At 37.5% G+C, this 14,717-nt stretch overlaps 1 protein-coding gene across 1 annotated transcript in view; it reads right to left on the bottom strand.

Moving 5' to 3' along the window:
* RP1 (RP1 axonemal microtubule associated) overlaps positions 1 to 14,717 on the bottom strand; it is a 132,518-nt gene that overhangs the window by 91,215 nt on the left and 26,586 nt on the right. Inside the window, exons 15-20 of the mRNA XM_054394648.1 lie at positions 13,553 to 13,730; positions 11,793 to 11,924; positions 7,618 to 7,820; positions 3,937 to 4,026; positions 1,596 to 1,728; positions 733 to 884 (exon numbers count right to left, since the gene is read on the bottom strand). Coding sequence (XP_054250623.1) covers positions 733 to 884; positions 1,596 to 1,728; positions 3,937 to 4,026; positions 7,618 to 7,820; positions 11,793 to 11,924; positions 13,553 to 13,730 — 888 coding nt within the window. The remainder of the gene's footprint in view (positions 1 to 732; positions 885 to 1,595; positions 1,729 to 3,936; positions 4,027 to 7,617; positions 7,821 to 11,792; positions 11,925 to 13,552; positions 13,731 to 14,717) is intronic.

The following is a 14,717-nucleotide window of genomic DNA, read 5'->3' as shown; positions in this document are numbered from 1 at the left end:
TTTATATATATAAACTAGAGTATAAATACCTTTAAAGTTTCCCAGTGACTTATGTTTTATACTTAACATTTTAGATACTACTTTTAATTTTGTAATTAAGAAATGTAATTAAATAATGTAATGTAATTCCACTAACAGCTCAATGCCAAGTTTTAGACACACAAAGGTTAATTCTCAATAGCTCACAAAGGAAGAAACAGGCTTAATAGGAGGTCATAAGGTGGCTGGCTACTGGCAGACCTGAGATCAAATTCACTAGTCCCTGAAATTCATCCATACAGTACTGCAGAAAATTAGGATGGTGTATATTTTACTTATGGAGGAGATCAGAGGTAATTGAAAGAAAATTTTAATTAATTCTGGCATGCATGAGTCCAATATTATACTATCCTACATTTAAAGAAATACATAATGAAGAGCCCTACTAAGGTCTGAAGTCGTGGAAGGATTTCTGTGCAGACCTTTGGAATCAGCTGTACTCATTAAACCTTGACAGAATCTGTTTTATATTCACAGGCAGCTCTTCTCATCCTGGGGAGGTTCTCCATATCATTTTCCTTCCCCTTTCCCTACCAGTGTTTTCATTCTTGATTAGTAGAAAATTATTTTCCTTCGTTCTTAAAAATAACTTCTCTAGATCTCTGTGCTTGTTTTGATTAGGAACCTGTGAAGACCAGTAGTAAAGTACTTAGTTTTATTTATACGGCTGAGCAAACTGGTTTTAAAACTTACCATTCCTCTCTGAAATGCTGCTGGTGTACCAGATTTATGCAGAAGCCTTAGACCAGAGTCTCCTCTTTCCCCATAGATACAGAGATACACTGCAGAATCTGTGCCAGCTTGCTCCGTGTCACCCGTGTAGACATAAACATGGTATACAACAGCTTCCAAAAACAGCCAAAAGAAGAGAAGAGAAGACATATCTATAATCAAAATCATTCTGCTCACCACTCTAGCTTAATGGGAACAATGCCAGTAAAATTGATTTGCAATTCATTTGCTGGAAGGTATTCCCCACGAACTAGTCTGTCTGCTTTAAGATCACTAAGACCACATTTAGGAACAGAGAGTAGAGAATCATAGAATCAGCCAGGTTGGAAGAGACCTCCAAGATCATCCAGTCCAACCTATCATCCAGCCCTATCCAATCAAATAGACCATGGCACTAAGTGCTTCATCCAGGCTTCTCTCGAACACCTCCAGGGACGGCGACTCCACCACCTCCCTGGGCAGCCCATTCCAATGGCCAACCACTCTCTCTGTGAATAACTTCATCCTAATATCCAGTCTAGCACAACTTGAGACCTGTGTCCCTTCATTCTGCTGCTGGTTGCCTGGGAGAAGAGACCAGTCCCCACCTGGCTACAACCTCCCTTCAGGTAGTTGTAGACAGCAATGAGGTCAGCCCTGAGCCTCCTCTTCTCCAGGCTAAACAGCCGCAGCTCCCTCAGCCTCTCCTCATCGGGCTTGTGTTCATGGCCCCTCACCAGCTTTGTTGCCCTTCTCTGGACATGTTCCAGTACCTCAACCACTCAGATGGCATTAACACTGAAAACCAGGTAGCTGACACATGCATAACTGAAGCCCACACGTACTTGGGTAGACAGGTTTTCCAGCTTCCAGTACTGGAAGCTCACAGACAAAATCTCTATCATCACGATGCCTTGACAGCCATGTGTTCGTTGGAAAATCCAGGGGTTTCTTGCTCTTTAGATGTTGCAGTGTCACCTAGAGAAGAAGTAATTCCAGCTATGACTCAGTTCACTCTCACCAGTGCTTTGCTTCTCAACAGCCAAACACATATTTCTCTATCTTCTGTCTCATGAAATGGAGACACAATCAGTAAATACAACGAACTGCACACTGTGAATGCATTTTCATTTCAGCCACTGCTTTGCAACTTGACTCCTCACCAAGGAAGATCTTTATTCAGACTCAAGACATTGCAGCTGAAACTGCAAGCCTCTGTTCTTTGAATATGCCTTGAACTTTAAAATGATCTTATTCTTGGGACAAACACATCTGTAATTGAATTTTCACTTTTTGCCACAAGGAAAGTCACCAATTCCAACTTCTGCCAGGGAACTGCCTGTGTGTGACACTGTCTGGAGGACTCTAGACTGACAGCTCTCTGGTAAGTGAGGTCAGCTAAGACTGAGCTTTTGGAAAGTGTGAAAAGATTGACACATTTTTATATTAAAATGAAAACAGGATGAAAAGCATCATCTACATCCTTCTCAATTCTGGCAAGGAGAAAATATGCTGAAATATTAAATCAGTTTGTATTATATTTGGTTCTTCTACAGCAGAACAAAAGAGATCCTGGATACCTGCACCTTCTATTTATTCTTTTGAAGATAGAATTAAAATCCTTAGGTTATTTTCCACATGTACAAGTCTTACTTGTTTCCTACAGCTAGTGTAGTCTTTCCTCTCTTTTCTGGGGAGTAATTTTTCTTGGTCTTGGATTATAACAATGCTCACTACAGGGTTTTTTCTGTAAATCTTTACTAGCAAAAGGAAAATGGAGCCCAAAAAAATTGTCTTTCTGCAGTTGTTTTGAATGTGCACAAGCTTTGCAAGCAAAATGATGAAAATAAGTATTCAGATTTACATCTGAACACTTAGGAAATCAGGACAATAGATGCCTTGATCTCACTTTTACAATAAAATATTATTTAAGTAAAATAAACACTCATTTGAAAGAACACCAAAGCATGTATTTATCCTAAACACATAACACTTCTGCAGCAGTGAGTCTCAGTCTCTAATGTTTATTAGCAGAGCTCCCCCTGCTGATATGGAACAATCACAAATACTAACTCTTGTCAGGAAAAAAAAAATACAGCCTTCAACTTGATTTATTGCTTTTTGTGAAAAGAAAGATCTGAAATCCCAGGGTTACCCACTGAAATTTGCACCGGTATAGTGGAAAAATATATATATAAAAATATATAAGAAAATATATATATATATATATATATATATATATATATATATATATATATATATATATTTATAAGCACCAGGATGGAAAGTATGATTCCTGCAACTGAAATATTTAGACTTGCATTCAGTTTGGTAGATTTACAGTTAAGGTCTTTAGTTTAATATCAAAATCTGTTATTACTGTGTAATTCTGGTTGTCTAAATGAGGCTTTTTAATACCAAAGGCTGAAGGATAAGATTGTGTGTTTTACAGATTCAAGGTCAGAAACAGAAAACAAATACTTATGGCAATTCTGAAATAAATCTTATGGGGGGGGGGGGGGGGTCAGTATTAGCAAAAATTTAGCATTAATTTTATTTCGTGCATAAGAAAAAAAACAGAATTGAAACAGAAGCAGAAAAGCAGAATTCATTCACCAAATTGGGGAAAACAAAAAACAAAACAAAACAAAAACAAAACCCAAACCCATGAAACCAGCAGCTTCTTTTTCCCTGAAAATGGTGACTGTGAGCTATGTTTGGGCCAGTTGGGATTAGGCTACTCTTAAGCACAGTGTTGCTTCTTCACTTGAGATAGTTGTTGCTCCCTCATTTTCATTTTCTCATAGGTGGAATTTATAGCTAGAATCTCTCTAACACACACTGAAGAGCACCACAGGCAAGCTTTCAGAAAGCAAAAATTGATACAAGCCCATCAATATACTAAAATTGTTATTTAGGAACCATGTGAATTAGGAATAGCTGCAAAATAAAGTTCCATATTTACAGCTCTCAGGAGGTGGGCTGTGTCAGTGTGCTTTGATCATCTCTAAAGCAACCTAAGAAGACAAAGGAATAAGAACATACCACAATCAGCTTTTATTTATTTATTTGCTTTGGCTAGTTAGTTATTTATGAGGTTGTGGCTTTATGAGAAGATGGGCTTTTAGTTCATAAAAAAAAAAAAAAAAAAGAAGAAGAAAAAAGGTCACCATTCAAAAATCTCACCCTTTCTAAGTTCCACTCTGATTGTTCATTCAGCAATCCATCAAGTTCAATTCTTATCTTGTAGATGCTCCCAATGCTTTTTATTTTCACCTGAGTAAAGCCAGAACAATACAACATCTAACCAGACAAAAACATTTATAACTTATACTTTAAACTTGAACAGTAGAGGCTGCATGCTGATGAAGTAAGGCCATGCCTTGCAAACTAACACTATATTCAATTCATGATTAAAAGACATTTATTTCAGTCTCAGTCTCCCACACACACAGATGGAGCAGCATCCTAATGGCAAGCACAGGTCTGTGAGTTCCATGCTTTAAACTGTCACAGCCTTCAGGATACCTTGGTGGGTGGGGGGGTAAAAAAAAGGCAAATAAAAAATTAAAACCAAACAAAAAGCAACAACAACAACAAAAAAAAAACACCAACAAAACAAATCCCAAACCAAAAACAACAGAAACCCCCCCACCCCACAACAGCAACATAAAACCAAAACCCCAAGAGAATCAAGGGCAGCAGTATAAAACTCCCACAACTCACAAAACCCCCAAACATTCCCCTTTCTGTATTTTAATCACATGTGAAATAACTTCAAAATCCAGTTCTCCTTTATGCACATTGTTCCATTCAGTTTGGGATTCATTTCTGGAAAAAAATGGAGCCATATCACATGTGAAGGAAAAAAAAATTATATATAAAAATATATCTTTATCTTTGCAATTGGTTCCAGATTCCTCTGAACCACTGCAGTATCTGAGCATGCAGGAGCAGCATCCAGCATTTGATTAGCAGATTTAGGATTACAGGATCCAGAAAAGAGTCTGCTTCTGTTTTGTCTAAGCAGATTTCTGCCTGAGCCTCAATTTGATCAGATTATAGCTTAGTGATCTCTAGGTGCTTGCCAGGGAAATGATTTGGCAGATATTTGAACTCTCTTATAATCAGAAAAGTTAAAAAAAAAACAAACAAAAAAACCCCATAACAACAACAACAACAAATTGGTGAGAGCCATTCATGAAAGAAAAATGGAATACAAAATTAAATCCACTAAACAACAAGACACAAATCTTCCATAACTCAGCACAGCAAACATGACCAGAAAATCTAGGATGGCAAAATAAAGGATATAAAACTTTTGGAGACCTGGAAGAATAAAATCTGCAAAGCTGGCAGAACATCATAGAATCACAGAATGGCAAGGCTTAAAAAGGACCTCTGGAGATCATTTAGTACAGCTCCCCCACCAAAGCAGGATCACCTATGGCAGATCACACAGGAAAGCATCCAGCAGGTCTGGAGGAGACTCCACAGCCTCGCCAGTCTGTTCCAGTGCTCTGTCACCCTCACCATAAAGAAGTTTGGCCTCATGATGAGCTGGAACTTTCTGTGCTCCAGGTTGTGCCCCTTGACCCTTATCCTATCACAGGACACCACTGAAAAGAGCTTGGCCCCTTCATCTTGACACTCATTCTTCTGTAAACATTGATAAGATCTCTTCTCAGCCTTCTCTTCTCCAGAGAAGAAGAGCTCCAAGTCTCTCAGGTTTTCCTCATAAGACATCTGCAAAACTTTGAATATCTGATCCTGATTCTGACTGTGATTTGCATTCATTTGCACCTTCAAGTATTATATTCCTGGCCTGAGCCAGATGATTAATTTACAAAATAAAATGTGTTATCTTCTGTTCTAGAAAATATCAGTGAAACCATATCAAGTTCAAAGATTAGAATAGAATAGAATAGAATAGAATAGAATAGAATAGAATAGAATAGAATAGAATAGAATAGAATAGAATAGAATAGAATAGAATAGAATAGAATAGAATCAAGAAGGTTGGAAGAGACCTCAAGGATCATCGAGTCCAACCTGTCACCCTACACCTCATGCCTATCTAAACCATGGCACCAAGTGCCACGTCCAATCCCCTCTTGAACACCTCCAGGGATGGTGACTCCACCACCTCCCTGGGCAGCACATTCCAATGGCCAACCACTCTCTCTGTGAAGAACTTTCTCCTCACCTCCAGCCTAAACCTCCCCTGGCACAGCTTGAGACTGTGTCCTCTTGTTCTGGTGCTGGTTGCCTGGGAGAAGAGACCAAACCCCTCCTGGCTACAACCTGATAAATGATAAATAGATGTAAAATTTTTCAAGTCTTGCGTTCCTATCTTCATTTCAAGACTTGTGCTGCTAAAAAAAGGGGGGAAAAGGACAGGATAGAGTCTAAGGGGTGGGGAGAAAAAAGAGCTCTTAGTCATAGGCTTTTTCCTTTATCTACTGCAGACTAAAGAGTAAAAAGTACTTTGGTGACATTTGTTGTTTCATGGCTGGAAGCAACAGTGTCAGGGCGATGTGAAGAATCACAGCAGTAGCCCCAGGTGCTAAGAGAAAGTTCTGCTCTCACAAGATCAATATACACAGCACACAGCCATAATGGACAATATCCATTTTAGAGAAGCAAAACTGGCCCATCTCTTAAGAATGTATGGATCAACATTGCAAACATGCCATTATCCAATGTGGCTAATAAATTATTCACTAATTAGGAGAATTCCCTGTGGGTCACAATATGGAGCCTAAATGCTTAGAAGTGAACAGTCCATTTAGTTATCTTCCTGCCTATGCTCTGTTCAAAGACAGTAGTATTATTAATGTTATTGACACTAACAATTTGGAGTGCCAATATTGTATTAGAAGAGTTGATGAGTGCAGGAAAACAGGAAAATTGCACCAAACGTGAAAAATAACTTCAGTTAGCTGAGGATAACTATTGGAATCACCTCCCAAGGGAAGTAGTGGACTCCCAGACACTGGATGGACTCAGCTAGGGAGGGTGCTGGACCATCTCATTTCAACTATAGTACTACCTAGAAAGGTTGGACTATATGATCCTTGAGGTCCCTTCCAACCTGGCATGCTGTGATTCTGTGAACAATGTGTTGTATGCATCTGAGAAAGACACAAGCAAAAGAGAAGTTTTAGCCCCTTTGTTAATTTCCTCTCATCCCACCTAGATATAATTTCCTTATTACAACAGAGGGGGGGGTTATTCTTAAATAATAGCAGAACTCTTTGTGTTTTCATGACAAGATAACATGTAGATGTTATTGGGCTCCTTGTAATTCCATAAACAAAGGTTCTGGTATTTCAGTTACCTGACAGCTGAAAAAAAAAAGAGGTTTATTTCTTAAGTGAACCAGTTCCATAGCATGCCTCCCATGTTTGCAAAACTGTTTGAAGATTTCCCTACTAAAGATCACTAAATGATGGACAAGTTTTACCTCAGATATAGTTTGTTTAGGAGTGGATGCTCAAGGATATGGTATAGCAGTGGCCCTGGTAGACTCAGATAATGGTTGGATTTGATGATCTTAGAGGTCATTTCCAACCATGGTGATTCTCTTTTTAAACCTAGCTTCAAATCAATCACCTTAAAGACATCGATTTACTCCTGCAGTTGTCCCATTTGGGCTACTCTGTGAGGGAGAGTGGCTTAACAGAAAGAGCATTTCCTCTTGCTAACTATATGCACCAAGCTGATTTAATGCAGAATTTGTAGAGATTAAATCAAGATTTATTGCATGCAGTAAACACAGGAGAAAAACATTTTTTCTTTTCAGGTGACAGAATAATCTTTGGAAAGGTACACATTAGAATAATGTCCTTAGCCTTCATTAGCTACCTGAAATTCATCCTCCTGCCTGGGAAGAAACAGCTGCTTTCTGCTGTCCTTGCCAAGAGTTATTGGTCCGGCTGCTCCTCTGTCTCCATATATCCAGAGAATGACATTTGCTTCAGTTCCTGCATCTCCTGTCAGCACTGACACTTTCCATTCATCATCTGAAGGAAGGGGACACTCACCACCTTGGGGATTTCTCATTTCCTCTGAAATACAGAACATTAGTGGGAGATGAAAATCGACATGAAACTGCCAGTTGCTGTTGTACTGCAGCACATAAGGAGCCCATAACAGAGAGGGGATTGTGTTTTTTCATGGCAAGTGAGATAGTGTGAAAAGATGGATTTATGCATCTTTTCTAGACCAAAAAATGTGCTGATTAGTTGAACTGTAAGAGGCAGCAGGAAGTGAACAAGTATCTCTCACATGTGCTATCATCAAATTATTCTTCCTACAATTTCTGGTGCACAGGAAGGATGCAGAACTGTGGCCTTTAAATCAACACTTCAGGTTACTCAGCCTGATGTATCCAAAGTTAGAGAATTACTTGCAAATATTCCTCCAGCGTCTTGTGTTGGGATGTTATTAACAGAATCACATCACAGAATCACAGGGGCTGGAAGGGATCTCAAAAGATCATCCAGTCCAATCCCCCTGCCAGGGCAGAATCACCGAGAGCAAGTCACACAGGAACGCGTTCAGGCAGCTTTTGAATGTCTCCAGAGAAGGAGACTCCACAACCTCTCTGGGCAGCCTGTTCCAGTGTTTTGTCACCCTCACAGTGAAAAAGTTTTTCCTTACGTTCACATCTGGGAACAGAGACAACTTTCATTTCAAATGAAATAAAAATATACAGCAAATGAAGTTTCCTCAAAATATATATTAATTAAATACTATGAAATACTCAGAGAACACAATGCATCCTTGCCCAACCATCCTCACATATGCAGTGTCAGCATTTGGGCTAAGGCAGGTGCAGCATGAATGAGGCAATAGCAGCACAATGCCATTTCATGAACGAGCTTCACGGCTTTAATGGCCCAACAAATATAATTTTGGAAAACAATTTCACTTTAGAATAGCACCTAGTGATCTTTCATTGACCCTTAAGAGGAAAACAGTTATATAGTTATATAAAATAAAATATAACTGTACTATTTATATAAAATAAAATACAACTATAATATTTATATAAAATAAAAATATACTATTTATATAAAATAAAATATAACTGCACTACTTATATAAAATAAAACTACACTATTTATATAAAATAAAATAAAAATTAAAATATACTATTTATGTAAAATAAAATAACTATACTTATATAAAATAAAATATACTATTTATATAAAATACAACCACACTGTTTATATAAAATAAAACTACACTATTTATATAAAATAAAATCAAAATATACTATTTATATAAAACTACATTATTTATATAAAATAAAATATAACTACACTATTTGTATAAAATAAAACTATACTATTTATATAAAACTATACTATTTATATAAAATAAAATAAAACTATACCATTTATATAAAACTATAACTACACTATTTATATAAAACTATACCTACATAACTACTATACTATTTATATAAAATAAAATATAAATATACTATTTATGTAAAATAAAATGTAAGCATATATAAAATATAAATATATATGGACATACATATAAAGAAGTCAAATGGCACTTCTCACATGAAATATGGGAAAAAAAAAAAAAAGACTTTTTAGGGAGGTGAAGGAATTTAATTTTGAGTATTCTAATCGAAGTGGAGTTTGCAAACATCAGACATCAGGAACATCACTTCTCACTCATGAGACCACTTCCCATAAGTCCTCTCAAAAGGAGGGAGTCCTTGTCCCCAAGAATTCATAATCAGTTCTGATTCAAGAGGCAGAAATAAACCTTAGATTGGAAAAGATGAACCAACACACTATGTGCTGTGTCCTGTGGGGGGCTGCCAGACTGCTCTTTTCATAGGACTGCAAAGAGATGTTTTAAGATGCTAACCATAATGAATATAATCTGTGCTGCAGATTAATTCTCTTTAGTATGCCCCAGCTCGTTCTTCATCTGTTAAGCAGCTTTCTATGAAGCAAGCTTTTGAGGCCAGAGGCTCCAAACACATAATGGAATTCACTTAGAGTTTTGCAGAATTCCTAAATAGCCACTGATACAGATTTTATGAAGAGCTCCCAGTGCATCACTAGGCATGTTCCTGCTGCACTTAATACCTTACTATCAGAAACCTTTGCTTTTTTGTTTGATTCAAGTACTACACTGGATTCTCTGGAATGAAATTTTTCTCTTCACTTATTAAACTGCCTTTGCCTCAAAGGAAAAAAAAAAAACACCAAAAAAACAACCCCAACTCCCCCCTCCTCCCCCCCCCCCAAACCAACAAACCCACAACATAAATAAAACCCAAACCAAGTAAGTTTTTAATGTCTTCTGCTTCATCTCCTGTATCCCTAGACTTTATGGTCATCTAAATACATGTGTATTATTTCCCTTCACTTTTGGGCAGCACCTTTGACTGTTCTTGCATCTATAATGTGGTGTCTTACACACATTTTAGCTGACTTGTCTCTGACAGTCCATTCTGTGAGATGTTAATCAGAAGCTGGAACCTGCCATCACCCTTGTCTAGTGAAAGAAGTTTCTTGAGGAATGGAGAGCTCACATTGCAACAGGAAAAGTCCAGCTGCTGATGCCTAGTTTTCAGTTTAAATAATTCTAGACAAACTATTATTTGTAAAAACAACCACCACCATGCAGCTACTGGTTAGCAGACAGACATGAAAAGGGATGGCCTGGCTAGCCTAAGGGTTAATCCACTCTGGGTTTGGATGCTCAGCATACTGCTGTGCTCTATGCTCAGTACAAACAAAAAAAAAAAAAAAGAGCATTTAACAAATATCAGTTTAAAAATTAAGACTCACCTCTACATGTCAAAAGTAAGCTACCTTTAAAATATTCTGTGTGAAAACACATAACTAAAAATAAGCATTTTCTTTGAAGGGCAGTGTAACTTTGATACTTCTATTTATTTTGTATAAGCAGAATCCACACTTGGAAATGTCAGAAATATATCTTACAAAGTGCTATAGACTCTGTGTAACCAATTTCATGGCAGATATTGCTTCTATAAAAGGATCCTTTGTATCCATCCCTAAAAACATCCAGCTTCTTTGAAAACAGGATTGATGCCTTCCTGTTGCCCTGGGTTTCAAATGGAGCATATCCCACCTGTTGCTGACAGCCCACTACATTTTGGGAAGGCTTTGTGACACTGTGATACAAAATGAAGTCTGATAGATTAGAAACGTAGAGTTTTTTAAGATAGAAGTGGAACCAACATTGCCATAAACTATTAACAGCAATTAAATTCAAGCCATAAGTGTGGGTTGTTATTAACCAGGATACTTTGGTTCAACTGAATTTCTTCTAAATCCTTCCTGAGACTTCACATTACACCCTGTGAACAGATATGTAATATCTGATGTCTTCTTCACATTGCCACATTGAAGTAGTGGTCTGAAGATCAAGCTCAAAACCAAACCAGTAACCCACTGGAATTACTTGCTACACAAATGCCTTTGAGATACCTCCAGCCAATTGAATGTGTCTCCCACAGTGGAAATTCTCATATAACTTTATCACTTTGTCTTTACTTCTCTCCCAAGATAACCTACTTTTTTTTTTTTTTTTTTTTTTTTTTTTTTTTTTTTTTTGGTGTGTGTGTGGAGCTCAGTAGCTTTTATTTATCCACTCTTATTTATCCTGCTCTTCAAGGTGATGTGACACAACACAGGCTGTGCAGACAGCACCCTGAATGCATGGGAATAAAAGAGGCAGGAAATAAATATGATCATCCCACTCTCCTTAAGAGATGTATCATGACCTGTTTTGTTTAGTTCCCTTGTCACACTTTCTTTGGTTACTAAGATGCTGAAGATTCCTGTACAATTTTTGAGTTGGTGAAACTGTTGTCCTGACCTTTTATATGCAACAGCTGTGGCTAAAGAAAATGGTTTTTCATTCCAGTAAAACCCATCTGGTAGACTGTCACTCCAGAAGCATGACCAGAACATTGCTTTTCTATTCCTACCTGCCTAAACATACCAATAGAGCTTAATTGGAGAAGTGCTGCTTACTTGAGGGTGGGAAAACTGAAAGATTTTCAGATATTGGCTTCTGGGTTTTTGCTGGTTGAAGCTGAGATTCTCTGAAGCCTTTCTTCTCTTGATTGGGTGCTGCAGATGTTCCCATAGGCTCTTCCCGGCCAACTAAACCAATGAAATGTAAATTGTGTCACTAGGCACAAAGCATTTTCTTTTTCTTCCTCAAAGGCTTCCCATATGTTCAGTGACAAACACTAATAACAGATCTCACAACTGTGCAACACAGTGGACACGAAAACCTTTTCTCTCTGTATTGCACAGCCACTAGCTATTGTCAGCTTTTATTGTTAGCAGCATGCCACAAAAAGTGGAGAAATTCTGGCATACCAATCAAAGTCCATTTACTGCTCTGAAAACCTAAGTAACAATTTTGCATTGATGTGTGAATAAAATGACTTGTTAAAATGTAGGTTTTTTCCTCAAGATAAGCCTCTCCACCCCCCCGATGTTTCCTTTCTTAAGAGTGGGAATGCTGAAATGAAAACTGCTAGAGGCCATTTCTGATAATATGGAGTGGCAAACAGGCAATCTTGGTTGCTTTCATAAAAAAATATTAGCTCCTTTCATCTTCCTTTTACTGAGTAACCAGGATTCAGGAGAACTCAAGCCTGTAATAAAGTAACATTTAGGTTTTATTTTAAAGGCATCGGTAAGCCCCTGCTCTATTGAGAATTTCTATTGAAAAACTCTGCTCTTCCAAAAACTAACAAAGGAAAATACTTCCCTTGTTTCTACAAGGACACAGTGAGTGCAATATTCTTCTCAAGAGGGGCCTGAATGTCAGGGATGCCATTACAGTAACTTGCACAATGCTTCTGTATGTCTTGGTGACAATATACATGGAACTGGTTGTATGCTTTGATACTTGCCCTTCGCTGGACAAAGCATTCAAGATTGACCTCTTTTCTACTTGTGCTTTGGCAAAAATCTGACCAAATTTTCACTTCTACCCTGATGGTCTGTTCAGTATGTTCATGAAAGGTATCTTTTTTTTTTATCTCTGTGGCTGTATCCACCAGATAAGAGTGCAAGTACTGCAACGTCACTGTTTCCTGCAGTTATAATCCAAGCTACAGTTGGCTATCAGTTGTTCACCCAATAAAAAATTTCATTCTCCTGGAGAAAAGGCAAGCATGCAATCCAGTGATGGTGATCCAGAGTGAGTGCTGAGAGCTAATTTTTGTGTCCTGGCTCATCAACTAGAGCAGGTCAGCTCCACAGTGAAGGAGCTTTCTGACTGCAATAACTATGGGAGAGAAGAACCACAGAATCAATATACTCATGGGGGAAGTACATTATTTCACACCATTAAAAAATAAACTGAACATTGCCAAGCAGGACCTCTCTATGGTCTGCTGCTATCCCTATAAAATCAGACAAGACTGTGGTATAGCTGACAGCAAAGCATCTTGCAGGCTTCCAAAATCTATGGCCAGAATGGTGAACAGATCCAGGAAGTCAGCTTCATCTCTAATTTGCCACCTGTTTTGAATTTACTTTCAAAGATTTAATTGTTTGGAAGAAAAGAAAATTAATTATCTTCTGCATCTTTTTATAAAAAGAAATAAATTAAGAAAGATTAGCTAGCAACATAAAAGAAATTAAGCGTGGGCACGATAAACTTTTCACCTTTAAAATTCCTGAAACACAATGAAAGAAATGCTGGCAATTCACTTTGGATTTATCATTCAGAATCACTAAATCACACTGTAGAATACTAAGAATTTACATACATTTGATGACCTGTGGGTAGAAAAATATGTTTCTTTCTCCAGTGTTAATGAGTGGCTTAGTCTGGCCATCAGGCAGGAGACCAACATATATCCCTTCATTTCTCACTGATTCTAGACTTACAGACCCAGTTTCCAAATCCTTCTTGATTTTAAAGTGGCAGTGCTCATCACCTGTGCCCTAGGAAGTGGAAAAACAGAAATCAGTTCAACAGAAGTGAATTCAACATTTGACTTGCTGTATCTAGGCAAATTGGATGTTTCTTAAGACTTAAACATTGCTAACACCTAATAACATTTCAGATCAACTTTAGCTTATTCACAATCTCCTAGATTAATGCACACACACACACATCTTAGACTTGCTTATTCCTTTGAGAACAGAAATTTGATTAAGTGGGAAAACTGCATAGCAAAGCATTCCAATTTGTTAGGATTTAGTCAAAGTCTGGGATATATTCAATAGAGTTTCCCCACTTAGTCAGCTTACATCTTAATTATTCATTAGTGGGCTTTATCATCAATTTAGACTCAATACCACTTTAAACCCCTCAATATGTTTGTGCTCTGCCACATTGAAAACAATTATATCAGTTCATGTCAGCAAACAGATATAGGATTAGTAAACATTGAGTTTAATGAGCAAATACTAATGTCTCATTCTCATTTTTGCTCTCAAATGTAAATTTACAATAGTTTAACTCCTAGCAGGTGGAAAATACTATAGGGCCAAGCATCAGAATACTTCAGCCATCTCCCAAACCTAGTTTTTTACTAAATATATAGGCTACTGGTGATGAAGAATAAACTCCATGTGGTTGCCTGATGAAGAAAAAAAAAATAAATCAATCAGGTTCTTAATTTCAGCAGAAGAGAATCATTCGCAAGCACTGGGATGTCAACATCACTTCAACAACTTCCAAAGTCACACCAGTATGACTGTGGTTGTACAATAAAATTCAGGTTAATACAGCAGAATCTTGGCAGAGTTATCAGCTGTCTAGCAATAAACAAATTTTAACCCCATCCACATTTCCAATAGTTTAAAAATATAATCAGAACTTTACAGTCAAGTGTTAAACAGCCATAACAGCTGCTCTTGCTATATTTTTCTGTTTCTCCTTGGATAAATGAAGGAACAGATATGGAAAACGTTCAGAGTGCTTTA

This window comes from Indicator indicator, chromosome 31 (assembly GCF_027791375.1).
Source record: "Indicator indicator isolate 239-I01 chromosome 31, UM_Iind_1.1, whole genome shotgun sequence".
In the NCBI taxonomy this organism is placed as follows: domain Eukaryota; kingdom Metazoa; phylum Chordata; class Aves; order Piciformes; family Indicatoridae; genus Indicator; species Indicator indicator.
This window is presented reverse-complemented; position numbering and strand designations above follow the sequence as displayed.